Source organism: Ammospiza caudacuta, chromosome 6 (assembly GCF_027887145.1).
Source record: "Ammospiza caudacuta isolate bAmmCau1 chromosome 6, bAmmCau1.pri, whole genome shotgun sequence".
Lineage (NCBI taxonomy): Eukaryota > Metazoa > Chordata > Aves > Passeriformes > Passerellidae > Ammospiza > Ammospiza caudacuta.
Genome location: NC_080598.1, coordinates 17,939,433 through 17,955,626, shown reverse-complemented (window position 1 = coordinate 17,955,626; position 16,194 = coordinate 17,939,433). Strand labels below are relative to the sequence as shown.

Here is a 16,194-nt window from a genome sequence, read left to right as displayed (position 1 = left end):
TGGGTGGAAGTAGAATTGCATGTGGAGACAAAGCCCTATTAAGAAAAACAAGGAGACAGAAATAACAGTTTGTGGTTTATTTGGTGTTGTAGTTGGTACTACAGTTGGACAGTCACTGTCTTGTTGCACATAGAAACCATAACATTTTTTAAACATGCTCTGGAGACAGAACTTACAGCTTGACTGATATAGTACACAAAAATAAGGTTCTCTAAGAAAAAAATACCCACAAAAATTCCAAAGCAGTATTAGGAAAATACACTTGGACCTATCAACAGTGAAATATTTAAGCAATTCAGCTGGCAGAAAAGGTTGGTCAATTGGCTTGACAATCCTTTAACTTCAAGAAATGTCTTTGGTTTCACATTGTGTAGCAATTATCCTTATTCCTTTGAACCAACATGAAACAAGAGGAAAAGGCAAAGGGTTTTTTAGGCAATGCTGCTTTGAATGCTGGATTTGTCATACCACTTCACTGAACAAGACTGACTAGGTGATCTAGCTCTGGCTAAGAACATGGGTGTCTGTGAACAGGGAAAACCCTAGATTAGTTTCCTAATGCTATCTTCAGGAAACTCCATTGTTCAGATTTGAGCTTTTTGTGTGTTCTAGTTGAGATAATACATTGAAAGATTTGACTTACTTGGAAAGTGCAACGTAAGACAAACCACTAAACCCCTTAAACTGCTAAGACCCAAAAACTGCTTGGGCAGGTTTAAAACTGTAGTTCCTTCTGGATTGCCCACAGTGTGTCTGCACTCTTCCTTAATTTGTCCTCTTCCTCAGGTTTTAGGATCATCTTTACTACATCAGTGATGCCATTACTGCCCAGTACACAAGGAACACTTAGGAAGACGTCTTCTTTTATTCCATGCAAGCCCTGAAAGGTACATAAGGATTGTTAGGCTAGAATTTATGTATCTCTGTATATTTCATATCTTATCAGGAAACCAAATTTAATTGAAATTTAACTAGAAAGCAATTGCTGTTTTTCAGAATTCCAAACATACTTAATTCTCAGTAAGACAAAAATTAGGAACAAGGGGCTGCTCACCTTAACAATGGTAGAGATGGGGTGGACTCTTCTCAAATTCTTCATAATACTTTCAGCTAGGTCTCCCACAGAAAGGCCAATAGCCCAGGACGTGTACCCCTTCAGTTTGATCACCTCATAGGCACTGCAGAGACACAACACTCATTAAAGAACAAGTACCATCAACTGCACTGCTTTGAGTTTGTCAGAAAGGCTTTTGGAGGTCTCCAGATCAATTTGAAAGCATCAGAAGCTTGACTGATTTTCTGACAGGACCAAAATGAACTCAGCAGTGAATAATTCCATTTGCATTTTACACTAGTCCCCATAATTACACTGGAAGCCTCGAAGTTTAAGCTCTTCTCTAATTTAAAGTTTATTAATAATGAAAACTTAACTATATTACTCCTTAAAATATTATTTCATGTTCCATTATGTTTGCATCCTGGCATTTGGGGCTACTGAGCTATTCTAGATCTGGTTACTGCAGAACAGAGATTTTTCAATCCTTCATTACTTGTTCTTGTGTTGAAATTTATAAAAAAAGCCAAGCCAGTATTTACCTGTCCACAACCTGCTTATGGACGTCCTTCCAGTTTTCCTTGTCTCCATCAGTTCCCAAGTCTGGATGAAGAGCCTTCAGAGAGACGCCAGCAACGTTCACTCCACTCCAGACAGGCACTGAGAGTTGGACATGGATTAATTACCTCACAATACTCAGTTCTTTTCCAGCTAACGTGAGATCTAGCTGGATTAATCTGCAACACATCATTATGATTTACCTATAATCTTAAATATAGCATGACCTACAAGGACAGCCTAAACAGCAGCCTGAGAACCTAGGAGCACATCAGCATTTATACACAGTGTCGCAAAGTTTGTTCATGTGAAATACCTGGGCAGTATAAACTGAAATGACAGTCACTGCATTTTGCAAAGTTATCCCAAAGTAAGAATTGATTCCAAGTGCATTCTGGTGGGTGTCAGGAAGCAGACAGCACAGCTCTGGTGCTGCTTGGAAAAGTACAGGTTAAATAAGGAAAAAGTGCTTTCTCCTGTCCTCCAGACTTGCCTCGGCAATTCCTATATACAGTGATTGAGAGATGCCAGGAATGGCAGCTGAGTGACTGCCAGTAAGTCTGGTGCAGATCTTTGAGAGGCCCTTGCAGAGAACTTTATCCTCCTGCTGCTTCAGTTGGGGTTTTTTTGGGAGTTACGTGAACAATCTAGCCTGGAAATGTTTAGCCAGCTCAGGTTACAGTAACGACCTTTTCCAAGCACAGTCATTCAGGTCAAATATAGATCATCTAGGGTTACTCTGTGCAGCAAATGACCTAAATCAGAACTTGCATTTTTAAGGTGCTGCAGTGCAGAGGTTTTGCAGCAATGTTTTGCTGTAGCCTTTCAAGGTGGCCCTGGCAGACAGCATCAGGGATTTCTGTGTAACAGCCACCCTGATTTCACCCTTACCACTGGAATCTCCGTGCTCTCCAACGATCCATCCGTGGCAGCTCAGGGGGTGGATGCCCAACCTTTCTCCCATGAGGTGGCGGAAACGGGCAGAGTCCAGATTGCAGCCGCTCCCAATGACACGGTTTTTGGGGAAGCCACTGATCTTCCAGGCCACATAGGTCAGAATATCCACTGTGAGCAGAACAGGGGCACAACAAACACCACTCATGAGCAGACTGATAATGAGGATGGTACCTTGCATTCATCTGTAAGCATTTTACCTGCATGCTAGTTTCAGGAACAGAGCACAAAGCCATGCCCATGGCCAGGCACTGCAGTGGGCTAACATAATGACTGTTTAATATCACATAATGACTATTTTGAACAGTCTCTCAGCTCTGCCTTTATGCTATGCATGCAATCATCAGTGACCCTAGTATGCTCAAGATCACTTGGTCTGAAAACCCAAGTTTATTTCTCAGAAGACCAAACTGCTGAGCCTGGAGAGGGAAGATGACATTTTTTGCTATACAGATACCATAGAAAGGCTTTGGTTGAAAGGAACCTTAAAGGTCATTTCATTCCAACCCGCTGCCATGGGCAGGGACACCTTCCACAAGACCAGGTTGCTCAAAGCTCCATCCAACATGGCCATGACCATTTCCAGGAATGGGGCATCCAGAACTTCCCTGGGCCACCTGCTCCAGTGTTTCACCACCTTCATAATAAAAGAATTTCTTCCTTATAGCTAACCTAGAGCTACCTCTTCCAGTTAAAGCAGTTGCCCCATGTCCTATCACTACATGCCCTTGTGCAAAGTCCACCTCTCTTTTAGGCCCCTTTAGGTACTGGGAGGTTCTCCAGGGTCACCCCAGAGCCTTCTCTTCCCCAGCACAAGTATTTTCTAAAAGCCTGTGCACTAATGCCACCTTACTGAAGAAAGACTATTCTCTAAGCCAAATCCTATTATGGCAGCACAAGACAAACCTGGGTTTGAGACAATAAGCAGCTTGCAGTCAGGACTGTATTTAACAACGTTGGGAATGATGAATTTGAAGATATTCACGTTGCGCTGGACCAGGTTAAGGCGGCTCTCTCCTTCTTGCTGCCGGGCACCAGCAGTGACAATGACCAGCTTGGAGTGTGCAGTCACACTGTAATCTGCAGACAAAAGGCTGTGTCAAACATGACCTCTGCTACACATGGTTCAGAACAGGAGTTCTCACTTCCTTTCTGCACTGGGATCTCAAATTCTCAAGTCTGAGTGTGCAGCAATTGCCTAGTAATTTTGCCTAGACTTTGCCTCTACAGAAAATGAAATTTAATTTTAAGACAGTGGTTCTTGCCACAACATTGAGGCACGTTGCTATTTTAACACACAGCTGCAGGCAGCCTTGCTCCTCGCTTCTCAGCCACAAACGGGACTGGGGATGGCTGTTGGGATGGCATGCAGGGTAAGTGCTGTGTAGAAGAGGAAGAAGGCTCTGCCCTCATAACCTACTACCTGTAGGAAATGTAATTAAGGTATGAGCTGGTTAAGCCTTTGCCCTACTCAAGGCTGCCACTAAAAGTTATCAGAATTAAGCAGTAATGAGTTCAGGGGTTAATTTGTCATGAAATAAAGTTCTCTAAGGTGCACAAGTACTTAAGAAATCCATCTTTCTGTACTGAGTAGTGAACACTGGAAGAAAATTCTTAGCTGGACTGGCCATAAGAAGGTATATTTTAAAATGTCAGCTGAATACTATATCCATGAGCTTTCCCACCAAGAATTAGGATGACAGGCTGTCCTTGTGAGACCTGAAGTGGCTACCTCCATTTAGAAACAATGGGCACATGTGAGCCAACTACTTGCCTTTGCCAGAGACGATCTTTGGAGTTTTAAGGAAGAGGCTGCCATGCTGGAGATCTAGCATCTCTCCTCTGAGCTTGTCCTCCACCACATCAACAAGGGCAAGCTCATCAGCCAAGTCCTACAAGAGACCAAGAGCAGTGGTGAGTTTGCTGCCTCTTTCAGCAAACCATGAAGTTACAATTATTTTAAAAGCTACTTAAACAATTTTGGTCATCTCTAACACTTCAGTTCTTCCCAGAGTCCTTCAATTAGTCCCCTGGGATATCCACTTCCTTGAGTTCACTATACTTTTCATAACCACATTCTGCATGAAATAGGAGTACAATTAAGCAGGACAATAACAAAGAATAATTTAATAGTGACTCATATGCAACTTATTTGACTGTCAAGAAAAGCAAGCCTGATGTTAACCACAGCATTTTCAGTATGATAACTGAAGGCAGAACACAAGTCATTCAGAGTGTCAAGGACCAATTTTTCCACACTACACTGCAAAGAATCATTCCATTGCTCTGCTCAAGACAAAATAATCCTCAGTTCTCAATCTTTTTGTATATTTAGAGTGTTAAGAGAATTCCTACTTAGAAGGAAGTCTTCAAGTCCCACAAAGGTAAATGCAACTCTTAAAATGATACATAAAGGACATTCTGCCTGATCCTGAGGCAAACTTAATCTACAAGAACTGCAGCTATTTGTTCTCTGTCAATAGCTTGAAGACTTGCTTCATTTCAGGCCTAAAAAAGGATTGTATAACCAGAAGTTCATCTAATAAGGGTGACTGTGGAAGGGGCTAGCAGCGGGCCTGTTAGCTAAAGGAGTGAGAAGTAAGAAGAAGATGATAAGGAGCTTTCTCCAAGGCCGTAACCAAGGAGATCGAGAGAAGGAAGATAAGAGCATTCTGCAGCTGGATGAAGCATTTTTAGAAAGTTAGGTGGAGTCAGAATAACTTTTCACCAATGGCATGGTATTGAATTATTGTGGCCAATAGCTAAGGTAGAAGAAGGGTAAACAACTGGAAAGTTGTTTATAAAAGATCAACCATTTTCATTAATCAACTGTTGCCAAGTGTTACCAACTGAGACTGCTTGTGGTCTCTGCTTTATGTCGTGACCACCTTGACTGCAACAGGTGACTACTTTTTTTGCCCCTCTTTTAGGCCTCAGGCTCTTCTGCTGCTTCCTCCCAAGCCTGACACTTACCTTCATGAGGATGCTGATGGCACAGGCCATTCCCACTGCACCCACGCCAACCACGCTGATCTTATTTTCAGCATGGCTCTCCTGTTTGGCAACAGTGTGGATGAGCTGATCCTTGAGAGACATGGTGCACTGCTGAAAGGAAAGAAACATCATTTCTGTAAGCTTTGGAGCTTTTACTGATACCAAAATAGTTATATCCAGCAAGATAGACTTTATTCCAGGATGATAAGAAAATGGATACAAAACACATGAACAAAATGTCTGGCAATGCTGACTGTATGCCACAAAATGATTGCAAAACTGAATTACTGGTGACAATCCTCTGTTCAAGCTCACCCTAGCTTTGCCTCAAGTAGAGCCTGACAGCCATTGATTATATTACATGGCTGGTGGCACTCCAGCAGCAGCAGAATGTTCTAAATGGCCATCCATATTACATTTCGGTTCAGGAAGCCATTTTAGTACTTCTAAGCATAGCACAGTCTGGCACTCTCTGCTCTCTCACCCTGAAAAACTGGTATTCTGTGCCCGGAAGCCTTTCCAGAGCTCAAGTTGTGCAACACTTAGGCAAGCCCTTTTTTAGGACAGCATGAGCCTCCACATCAACTTCATTAATTTGTTTTGAAGTGGAACTGCAGAGTTTTGCATTAAGATGGCTGGAGTCTGGTGTTACCATCTCTCCCACCCTCACATTTTAGCTGCAGCTGCCCAGCATCCTGGTTAGTTGGGTTCTGAGAGCCAAGGGGGTGCAGAAATTGCACAACGATGACAAAGGATTGTGCATTCATCCCCGTCTCTGCGTGGAAGCCACCACCACCACGCTTTCGCAGGAAACGGTTCTGCACTGGGAGCTGCGCTGGGAGCAGCCTGAGGAGCCCAGGGCAGGGGCAGCTGCACAGACGCATGCAAGTACAGACACCACACGACTGTCTGTGCTGAACAGGCAGCGACTCGTTCAGAGCATGGGAAGCCGAGCCGAGCAGCAGGTAAAGACTGCAAATTTTGGGGCTGAGGGGAGGGCCAGGAAGCCGGCAGGGCCCATATTTAGGAAAAATCAAGCAAGCTACGTCAGTCTTCCTGTGCAGGAGCCTCCTGAAGCGTGGCCCTGCAGTGCACTCCCCATGTGCCAAGTCCTGCCTAAGCACTATAAGCACTTCAAGGCTGATCAGAGCCACCCACTCAAGCACGTCTCTTACACTTATTTTTTTTCCTTTTAAGAGTGCCATACCCCTCAAAGAAACAAGAGAATGGTAGGTGGTCCACTAATCTGTATTTGAAACGCGGCCCTAAGCCCATCCTCAAGTCTCTTTGCAGGATCACTCCCTGGGGCCGCACGCACCGATTACGGGAAGCAAGTTAATCCACGGAGGCTCAAGGGCATGGAGGGAGGGACGACGGGGGGCTGTGAGAGGAAATCACGGCGGCTGGACTCCATCCCAGGGCTGGAATCTCCATCCCAGGCCCGTGCAGATTCCACCCCGGCCCGGGGGGTCTCAGCGGAGCCGGCGGCGTGGAGCTGACTCTGTCCATTTGTCGCCGCCTGCTCCACCGCGTCCCCCGGAGGTTTGCGGGACCAGCATCCCCTGTGGGATCAGCACCGCCTGCGGGACCCCTTCTCGCTCTCCCCCTGCCCTGCACCCCCGGCTCCCGCACCCATCCCCGCCCGCCACGGCGATGGCACCTACCGAGCGTCCTCACCCAAGCGCGGCTGTGACGGCGGGGCGGGGGTGGTGGCGGCCGCCGCCTTAAATACGGCCCGGGCGGCTGACGCGCGGCGGGCGGGCTGTGGCGGTGGGGACGTGCCCGCCGACACGTCGGGGTGGAGAGACGGAGAGGGAGGAGGGGGAAGGAGCAGCGGGAAGGAGATGGAGCGGAGGGTGGAGGGAGGCGAGCGCAGGGGGTGGGGCGGGGCTGAGGCGCTGAGCTATGCGTGCCCTCAGGACTCGTCTGAGGGCCGTCGTCCGGGGAGATTTCGCTCGCTCTGCTGTTAGTCGGGATAAGTGAAAGCAAACGCTGCGGCTCTGCGGAGTTTGTGGGAATTCAAGGCATTCCTGCCTTTGTTTCCAGCCCGGGCAGTCCCAGCCCTGCGCTCCTCCTCAGGGGTTTATGGCCATAGTTCCGGATGGGGCCTCTTCTCGGGTGGCTGAAAACCAGCTTCTCATTTCCATCTAAATCAATAGATGTTTGTGGGTTTTTTGTTCACTTTCCCTTTCCTTGTAGTTACGTATCCAATTCCCTCACATTTGTTGTGTTAGGTTATATAAGCCAAACCTTTTGAGCCCTGCACGGTCACACAAGCGGTTCCCTGGTCACTGGGATATATGTTCTGCGGCACTTTCTCAATTTAAATGCTTTTTAAATGCTTTTTCTCCTGAGAGGGGCTGCTGCATGGAGTGCCCGACGGCGATGCCTCAAACCCAACACTAATGTTTTCCTGAAGCTGGTGGAAATTCCATGACTGGGCTCGCACTGGTCAGGCTCAGTCACACCATGCTGTCAGTTTCCTGTCACCCTGCTGTTGGTTAGTAAAGACAAATCCTTCTCCCATTCACTTATTTCTTGCTCGGACTCCCAACAAAAAGCAAAACTAATTTTTTAAAGTTTATTTCCTGAATGCCTGAAGTTTCAATTTTATACTATACTATTTTGTGGGTCATCGTACAAAACTGGATTTTAGTAAATCCACGCTGCCTTTTATCCCTTTGTTATTCGTTGAATAAGATGTTTTTAGTTAGATTCCCTTTGCAATTTTTTTTGAAGAGCTGCACAGACATCAAAATCACAGGCCCAAACTGCTCCCACCATGGCTTACTTCTTAGAACTTGCTGTTTTCTGGTCCTGTGATAATGCCTTCAGGTAGGCAAATTTACTTAAAATCTTTTGGATTTGTGCACATCATGGTTCTGGAATTGAGAATGCCTGGCTCTTCCAGCTGGAAAACAGCAAACTGGCTGAGTTTTGCTCACCATCTGTGAGTTGTGTTCATTTATTGTCTTTTACCTACTTCTGCCTTTTTTTTATTCTCTTAGACATCCTGTCCTTACCCCATGGATTATCATGTTCATCCTTACTGAAAATCAGGTAAGTATTAATTTAATCTTGTGTGAGTAGCTGTGTTACCTTTATTTTCTCATTCTTGTTTTTACAGTAATCTTTTTGCTTCCTTTTTTTTTTCCCCCATTTATTGTAATTGTGGTACCTTTACAATCTTTGACTTTATTTTCCTTTTGGGATTTAACTGATTTTTGGCCATATCTGTCCTCAGCTCCTAGGATGTGCTTGAGCTCCTTTTGAGGTGCTTATCTTGCTGTGGCATGCCTTGTCACACACCATCCCAGTGACAATTCCCTTCTGCTGAGGTGACCTGACAGCAATGGTAACCCAAAACCTCACCATTTATTTGAGAGCTCATTGGCAAAATAACAGAAACAAAAACTACTGGGGAGAAGACATCTTGAAACATACAATTTACGTAGATTTGCATGAAACAAGACAGAAAAATACAAAATTCTGCTGATTGTAAAGACCAGCACTTCCAGCAAGGGAGGTTAAATATACATATTGGTTGTTAAATATACATATTTATACATAAATATATATATTTTGGTTGCACTAGATGTGCTCTGTTCCTTGCTGCTGCTGGAGGAAGGAGCAATGCCTGTGGGATGTGCCATGCCAGAGAAGACTGGTCACTAAGGAAGGGAGGTGTGGGTAGATGCTGAGCTTGCCCAAAGCCACATGAATGCAGGGTGAAAAGGAAAAAAGGAAACATAGTTCTGTCATTCTGCATTATTCTGGGTTCACTGAGCATCTTGTTCTGTCAGAAGCCTCAAGGATGGATTAGGAGGCTTAGTTCTGCATCCCAGGAATCTGTATTTACAGTGCCTCTATATGAATGGGACTGAACAGCTCATCCAGGTTGGAGTCACAGACCTCTGACAGGACAGAAAATGAACTTTTGACAGGAATTAAGACCAATAAGAAATATTTTTGCCTGTAAAAACTTTTACTTCTAAAGAGTTTAAATGCAAGATAGGAAGCTTCTGTGACAATACTGGCTGAATAGAATAATAAGCATTTTTAAATGGGTAATTAATGTAAAGCAAGTGGTATTTTACTACTCACAGTGAGACCAAAGCTCCCAAGAGAACACTATTGGTATTGTAAGAATCTTAGGCTGTGGCTCAGACAAAATGAACTTGGACATGGTTTTCAGGGTGTAAGTTCCAATAACATCTTCACTTGCCTTCACTTGTGTTGGTGTTGCTTGTTACTGAGAACAGAACCAAGAATGAATTGCTGTTATCTATAAGGCATCAGGTCGTCCTTATCTCTCTGGTACTTATTCAGGTGCCAGGGGTCCTACTTTCAGTAGAGCAGGCCACAGAAAACCAGCTGGGATGTTTCGAGACCGTCCTGGTCCCAGTGTGTCCTCAGTGATGATGATAAGCAGATTAGAACCCTTTTTTTTAATTAAAAAATAGAGTCAGCTTTTAATATGCCAGTGCTCATTCACCTTTTAACTTCTCTCAGTTACAGAACTGAGAAGGCAGCTGTGATGGCCACATTTTTCCTTTTATGTGGCCTTTGTGATCTTATTATCAGCAGTAGATGCTCAGGAGGAGAGCAGTCATCTGGCATGATTGACATTGATTTTCTGCCTCAGAGGGCCTCAATGAGAGAAGGCTCAGAACTGCACAAACAGAACGGAGGAGCAAATTACAGGCATTTTTCTTGCACTTGGAACATGGAGGCCAGGTCTGTTTTGATTTCCTGTAAGGGGCTGATTGTAGGGATGGGCTGACTTATCTCACATGTGTACATAAGAAATTTTATTCTTCCTGTTCTTTCTCCACTGCTGCCTTTTATCGTGGTGGCAGGAGGTGCTGTTGATAGAGTGATGGGAATGCCAGAAATGTGACAGTGTCTCTCCAGGGAAGCTTGACCCTTCCTCAGCCTGCTTGCCCTCCTTTTCATAATAGTTTTCACAGATTAAACATGAATAATAAAGCAACAGAAGTTGCTGAATGTAGAAACATTTATATTTTTATTCTAGGAGTTAGAAACAGAGCCTTTCCACTGGCCTCAGGTGGCATTTGGTCAGGATCTGAGTGATAATAGATGGAAACAAATGCCACATTCTTATTAAACAAAGTGTTTGCCTTCAAACTATGAGATACCATTAGACCATTGTCACAAAAATAAAGACCAGAGACAGTTAAACAAGGTGAGTTCAATGTGTACAATGTGCTATTTTCAGTAAAACACGAAATGTTAGTAAATTTCTCTCCATTTTGCTAGTATACAAGAGGTTTTACACGGTGACATTTAATTTCTGCTCTCTCCATTTGCTCAGGTCCTGGCTCATGACAGACTGAGTAAAATCTGATGGTGGTGCAGGGGTGAACAGGGACACCAAACCAGGACCTGCAGGTTTGCTGAGTGACCTACAGCTCAGCTGGGAGGTTATCAGTAACCCAAAGCTACTGGGGATGCTGACCAGCCCTGGAAAGGGCAGTGGCATTTCTACCTGAGACCTGAGTTTTAATTTACCCTTAAAAATCCTAGGGGCTATTCCATTTATGATCAGTCCTGCCTTTGCTCTGACACCATCAAGGGCTCTGCTTTCACATGCTGTCAGTGTGTGAGGGAACCTGGCACTGCACATAGCTACATCATGTTCCTGTCCTGTCTTTCCCTTTGACTTATTCTGAGACCTGAACAATTTCCCCCAGCTTTAATGGCTTAATTTCTGCTTTGTAAAATGTGAAGGTGTTTTTGCCTACCAACTTGATGGTGGTACTGCAGAAATTTGTTAATTATGAAACATTTCAGCTTTATAAAGCAGCATGAAATTGATGGATGGCATTTTCCTGAACTAGACAGGCCCAGACTCCAGAGTGGAACTTGACACCAAAAGTTCATAGAGCCAGATTTCTTGCATTATTCTTTTGAAATATTTACCAGGGTAAGATACAGGAGTTAGTTCATACTCCATAAAAATCCATATTTTGTGTGGCTCCAGTTTGGTCAGTATAGCCACATCAAACCATTTGAACCGATCTCCTAAGAAAAACTAAAAGCTGAAAGATGAGTTTCATCCTGGCTTGCACTAACAAGTATCTCTGCACAGAACTGATTAGCCAGGATCCCTACAGCTCTGGGTCCCTCTCCTTGGCTGCTCCCATGCACATGTGAGGATGCTGGTGTTACAGACATCCAGGGCTTCTGCTGCTTCACGCCCGGTTTCTCTGCACTGTCATTGTGGGGAAGGGGAGGGGCTAGCTGATGCAACTCTCATTTCCGGATGTTTACCGCTCCGTGTCTCTGCAACCTATTTTTAAATGTGCAGGAGGGAAATAAATATGGAGAGCTGTGTAAATAAGAGTCAATTTCTGGAACACCCAGACTTCTACAATGGTTTTTTGGTCAGTTCTCTGGTTTGATTGCAAACTGCTTTCTAGCTGACATCTTTCAATACCCAGAACTTCCCAGTTACACCAGGTTTTCTTTTCCCCTTAAGAGGTTGGTTGTGTTTGCAAGTACAGCTGCACTGGGTTGTTAATTCAATATAAAGCTAGATCAAACTATTTTTTTGCAATGGCTTTCTAAATCAACACTGTATGTTAGCTGGACTGAGTAGAACACCTGATTTTGTCTTGTTTCTCTAAGGAAATGAATTTATTCATGAAAGCATGAGTCACTAAGTAAGATTCCAAGCCAAACACATTCCCTTGATGCAGCTCTGGAATCTTACTCATTTGCTTAGGAACTGCAGGAAATGGGATGCCCTGATAACTGACATGCACTTAACTACACAATATTGCCTCCCTTTTGGACAGAGACACTTTTCCAGCATTTCAGACTTTATATATCTGGTTGATGCTCTGTGTGACAGCAGATTATGCATTCTCTCCCAACCAAAAATCAAAAAGTTTGTGTCCAAACTTTCCTTTCTGTGAATCAGAACTCCAAGTTACATTGCTGGAAAGTCAGCCTCCTATGGGGAAGAAACTGCTAGGCCATACCAACCACTGCAGGAAGCTGAGACGTGCTGTCAGGGAAGGCATCTTCTCAGCATTACAGACACACAGACTTGGTAGAGGAAGCTGTGTAATAAATAATTATTCCTTCCTTGGAGGAGGAAGATGAAGTTTAAGTTGCAGTTCAACAGATGCAGCAATGGAATGGAGACAGGCAACCAGGTGCTTTCATTTTGGTTCCCACACTTGGGCCACCCCTTAAAGGGCTGCAGCTGGGCTGGCTGAGCCTAAGGGTAGCAGTCCTGAGGGGTGATGTTGGCTTGCATTGCAGACCTCAGCTCTTCTCAGAGGGGGAAAAATAACTTCACTGTTTCTGCACAAGGTATTCTTTTAAATATTTGGGTTTGTGGTGGTGGTTGTTGGTAGCTCTGTAGGTGGATTCAGAGCCCTTGGCAGAAGACGTGACTGTGGCATGCAGGTACTGTCCTGGGAGGTTATCAGGCAGAGTTTTAAATGCAATTTATATCCTGTGTGCTAACAGCAGAGCCCTGTTGTCCTATGTATGTTCAAAGAGTGGTTTGTCAGGAAGGGAAGAGTGATTTCTTCTCCTTTGCAGGAAAGAGTTGCTTTTTAGTCCACATTTCCTTCCACACCCTTTCAATTTTAAGTGCCTGTGTTTCTTAATTGAAGCATGGTATGTTGTACCGTGATTCAGTACCAAAGGTCTGAACTATGGCAGTGATTCCAAGGAAAAATTAAGATGGGGAGAGAGAGGTGCGGCCTCAATTGCTACAGGGCAATGGTCTTATGACTCAGCTTTATTATCTAGCTGAAGTGAGATCATGAATATGCTTCAGGCAGGCGCCAAGCTGCACATCTCTGTTGGGAGCACAGCTTTGCAGCACAGACGCTATAAAGGCACACAGCAGAAAGGGCTAAAGAGGCAGAATGAACCAGAGGGGTGAAAGTGGTAAAGCAGAACAATTGCCAAATATGGTTCTTGACTTGGCATGCTGTGTCTTCCAAGAATATTACACAAATACCAACCCTTATCTCCATTGATTAATTCAGGGGTTTTATTTATACTCGAGTTTTAAATAGAAAATGAAAGGTTGCTGCTTGCCTGTGGACTGCCAATGAATCGTTTTCACAGTGCTAATTGTGGCATTTCTGAGTTGTGTTCCCTCTGTGCCTGTATTTGGATGAAATTGCACAAATGTTTAGCAAACATTTGCAGGGCATGACCTCATTGTTTTGCAAACTGTGGTGAGTCTTGTTTAAGGGGGAGAATATTACCCAAGGTAGGAAGAGAGGAAGCATGACTTTTAGCTCCTGTGGAGAAATCCTGGTGCTTACAGAGCCTCGTGGTCCTGTTGGGCCCTGTAGTGAGAGGAGCAGCATTCCTGTGTCCTAAGTGCAAGGTACAAGCATTTCTCACTGACTATCATCCTGTGTTGTTTTTCTCATGGCTCTATGCAAAATCAGTTTTATCCCTAAACCTTATGCAGCTCTGGCCTTAAGAGGCAGTATCTCAGTTCAGGAGCCCTTTAAAAGATGCCCTGTGATGAAAATGTGAGATGCTGGACGACAGTATCACACGTTCTCGTGTGTGTGTGTGTGTGTGTGCACAGAGCTGGATTTCTGGAGGCTGGGCCTTCTGAACAGTTCACTCCTCATATATTGTCCACATCTTTTCTGCTAGTTGTACAGCATTTCTGCTTTATGCGTCCTGTAGGCTGTGTGTTTGTGTGACATTTAATGCTGTGGTGTCAGAAGGGAAAAGATAGCTGCATGCTTTGTCTTTTGCTCACTGTGTGAGGGCAAACAGTGTCTGGAGTGGCAACAGGGCTGTGCAGTCCCCTGGGTCAGCATTCATTCCCTGCCTCATGAGGAGCCTTTGGGAGCTGCTGGGCAGTGGGGCTCGCCCAGCCTTCCCTCTCGGCCTCTGGACTGAATGTTTGCAGTCTGGGCAGTGCCAGTTTGCAAAAATGTCAGCATTAGAGTTTGAGAGACACAGGACAGAGCAGAGGCCAGGTTTCTGGCTGCTGGGATGTGGTGTGGTGTATTCATGTGCTCTGACAGATGGAGCTAGGACTGGTGCTTTCTTTATTCTGTGCATGTGTTTGGCTGCTAACCCAGCGTTCCTCATTTTTGAATCTCATAAGCTCTTTGGGGGTGCATATTTTGAAAAGAAATCTGTTTCAATCTGAAAGCTTCAAGAAGCTTTTGGAGCTTCTTCTTCTCCAGGTTTGGACTTGACAAGTGAAGTCATTTAAAGGCTCTGGTACTCAATAACTTTTGGAAAATTCTGGATTAAGGATATGTCTTTAGTGCTCTGTTTGTATGTTTAGGTGTTGAGCATGCATTCTTTGGGTAATAACCTTAGGCTTGCAGCTCCTTTTAAAATGTGCTCCTTTGTAAACAACATCTGGAGATATGGAGTCAGTAGTGTGTTAGGTTATGGAGAGAATTAAAATGTTTTAAAAAATAATCTCTGCAATGTTTCATCTCTCCTAGGCAGAAGTTTCTGAGGGGCAGTTAGTTCGGTACATGAAGCCTCTAAGAGTTCTTAGGCATATAAGAGCAGCCAAAAGTAGCTCCTTGGAAGGTCAGGGAAGGCATCTTTCCTGCGTGTGGGTAGCTTTACTTTTCCATCCTGAGCATCTATATGCCTTAAGGAGAGCAAGAAAGAAGGGATGGAAAGAAAGTAGAACATCAGAATAGGCTTGGAGGGCAGCCAGAGCCTGTGTAATATGTTCCTATGTTCATGGGGTACTGCCAGCCTTGGACATGAATTGGAGAAAGCCTGCATTAAGTTCTAAACCATGTTTCAGAGGCAGAGTGGCCAAATAAAGGCTGAATTCAGTCTCTTCCATGGGTGAACAGCAGCAAGAGGGATCCTTGCGTTTTAAAATGGAACCATAGGCTCACATCCATGTGGTTTTAAGCTTCTGACTGACCCTGGAGCCTGGAAGAAATTTCAGCTTGTCAGACTGAGTGTTCTCTTTGGTGTGATGTCTGCATGCTGAGACAGAGTTTACGAGAAGCTTTTATAGCAAATCCCAAAGTCGGAGTCACCGCAGAGCACGTTAATTATTGAATAGGCAGGGCTAATAGGAGAGGGAAAGGCTCTGTCGTGCTCTGGTATTAATCTCCTCCCCCGCCCCTTCCTGCCCAAATCCTCCTGTTAATCAGGTTATGTTTGCCCTATTTCTCTTGGGGAGCATGCAGAATGCAGTGTTGCTACAAATGGAGGAAGGGAAAGAGGAGAAGGGCATGCAGGAAGCAAGCGGGGGTAGAGAACGCTTCAGAAATGGAAGCCTCACTCTGACAGGGGTCCCAGGCTCTCAGCAGGATGCCCTCAGGTGTGGCACGTCTCTGTGCCCTGTCACGCTTGCTGACATGCATGGTCTCACATCTCAGGCCATGTGCCAAAGGACAATGAAGGAGAACCTGTCTGCCTGTGCTCGTCCTGGAGGCCCTGGTGGTCTCTGGCCAGCAGCTCCCTCCCCCAGCACCCACCCACAGCCCGTTTCAGCTGAGAGCCCTGGGAGGGGGAAGCTGATGTCCCTGAGGGGGAGTAGGTGATGTTCCTGCAGAGCTCAGGCTGCCTGCCATTAGCCTGAAGTGCAGGTGGTTAATCCTGGGGAGGCAGAGTGTGCTGCATGCTTC

The 16,194-nt window shown here is 44.9% G+C and overlaps 1 protein-coding gene across 2 annotated transcripts; it reads right to left on the bottom strand.

Moving 5' to 3' along the window:
- Nucleotides 1-62: 62 nt before the first annotated feature.
- LOC131558449 (L-lactate dehydrogenase A chain) lies at nt 63-7,323 on the bottom strand. 2 transcript variants are annotated; one of them, XM_058806175.1, is made up of 8 exons: nt 7,225-7,323; nt 5,540-5,671; nt 4,341-4,458; nt 3,473-3,646; nt 2,504-2,677; nt 1,597-1,714; nt 1,055-1,178; nt 63-880 (listed from the first exon to the last, which is right to left on the bottom strand). In XM_058806175.1, exons 2-8 carry the CDS (start codon nt 5,660-5,662, stop codon nt 716-718), a joined length of 996 nt encoding a protein of 331 aa, XP_058662158.1. In that variant the 5' UTR covers nt 5,663-5,671; nt 7,225-7,323; the 3' UTR covers nt 63-715. The 2 variants fall into 2 exon arrangements, with proteins under 2 accessions (XP_058662158.1, XP_058662159.1); XM_058806176.1 differs by having other exon boundaries at nt 5,540-5,668; nt 7,225-7,273.
- Nucleotides 7,324-16,194: the final 8,871 nt, after the last annotated feature.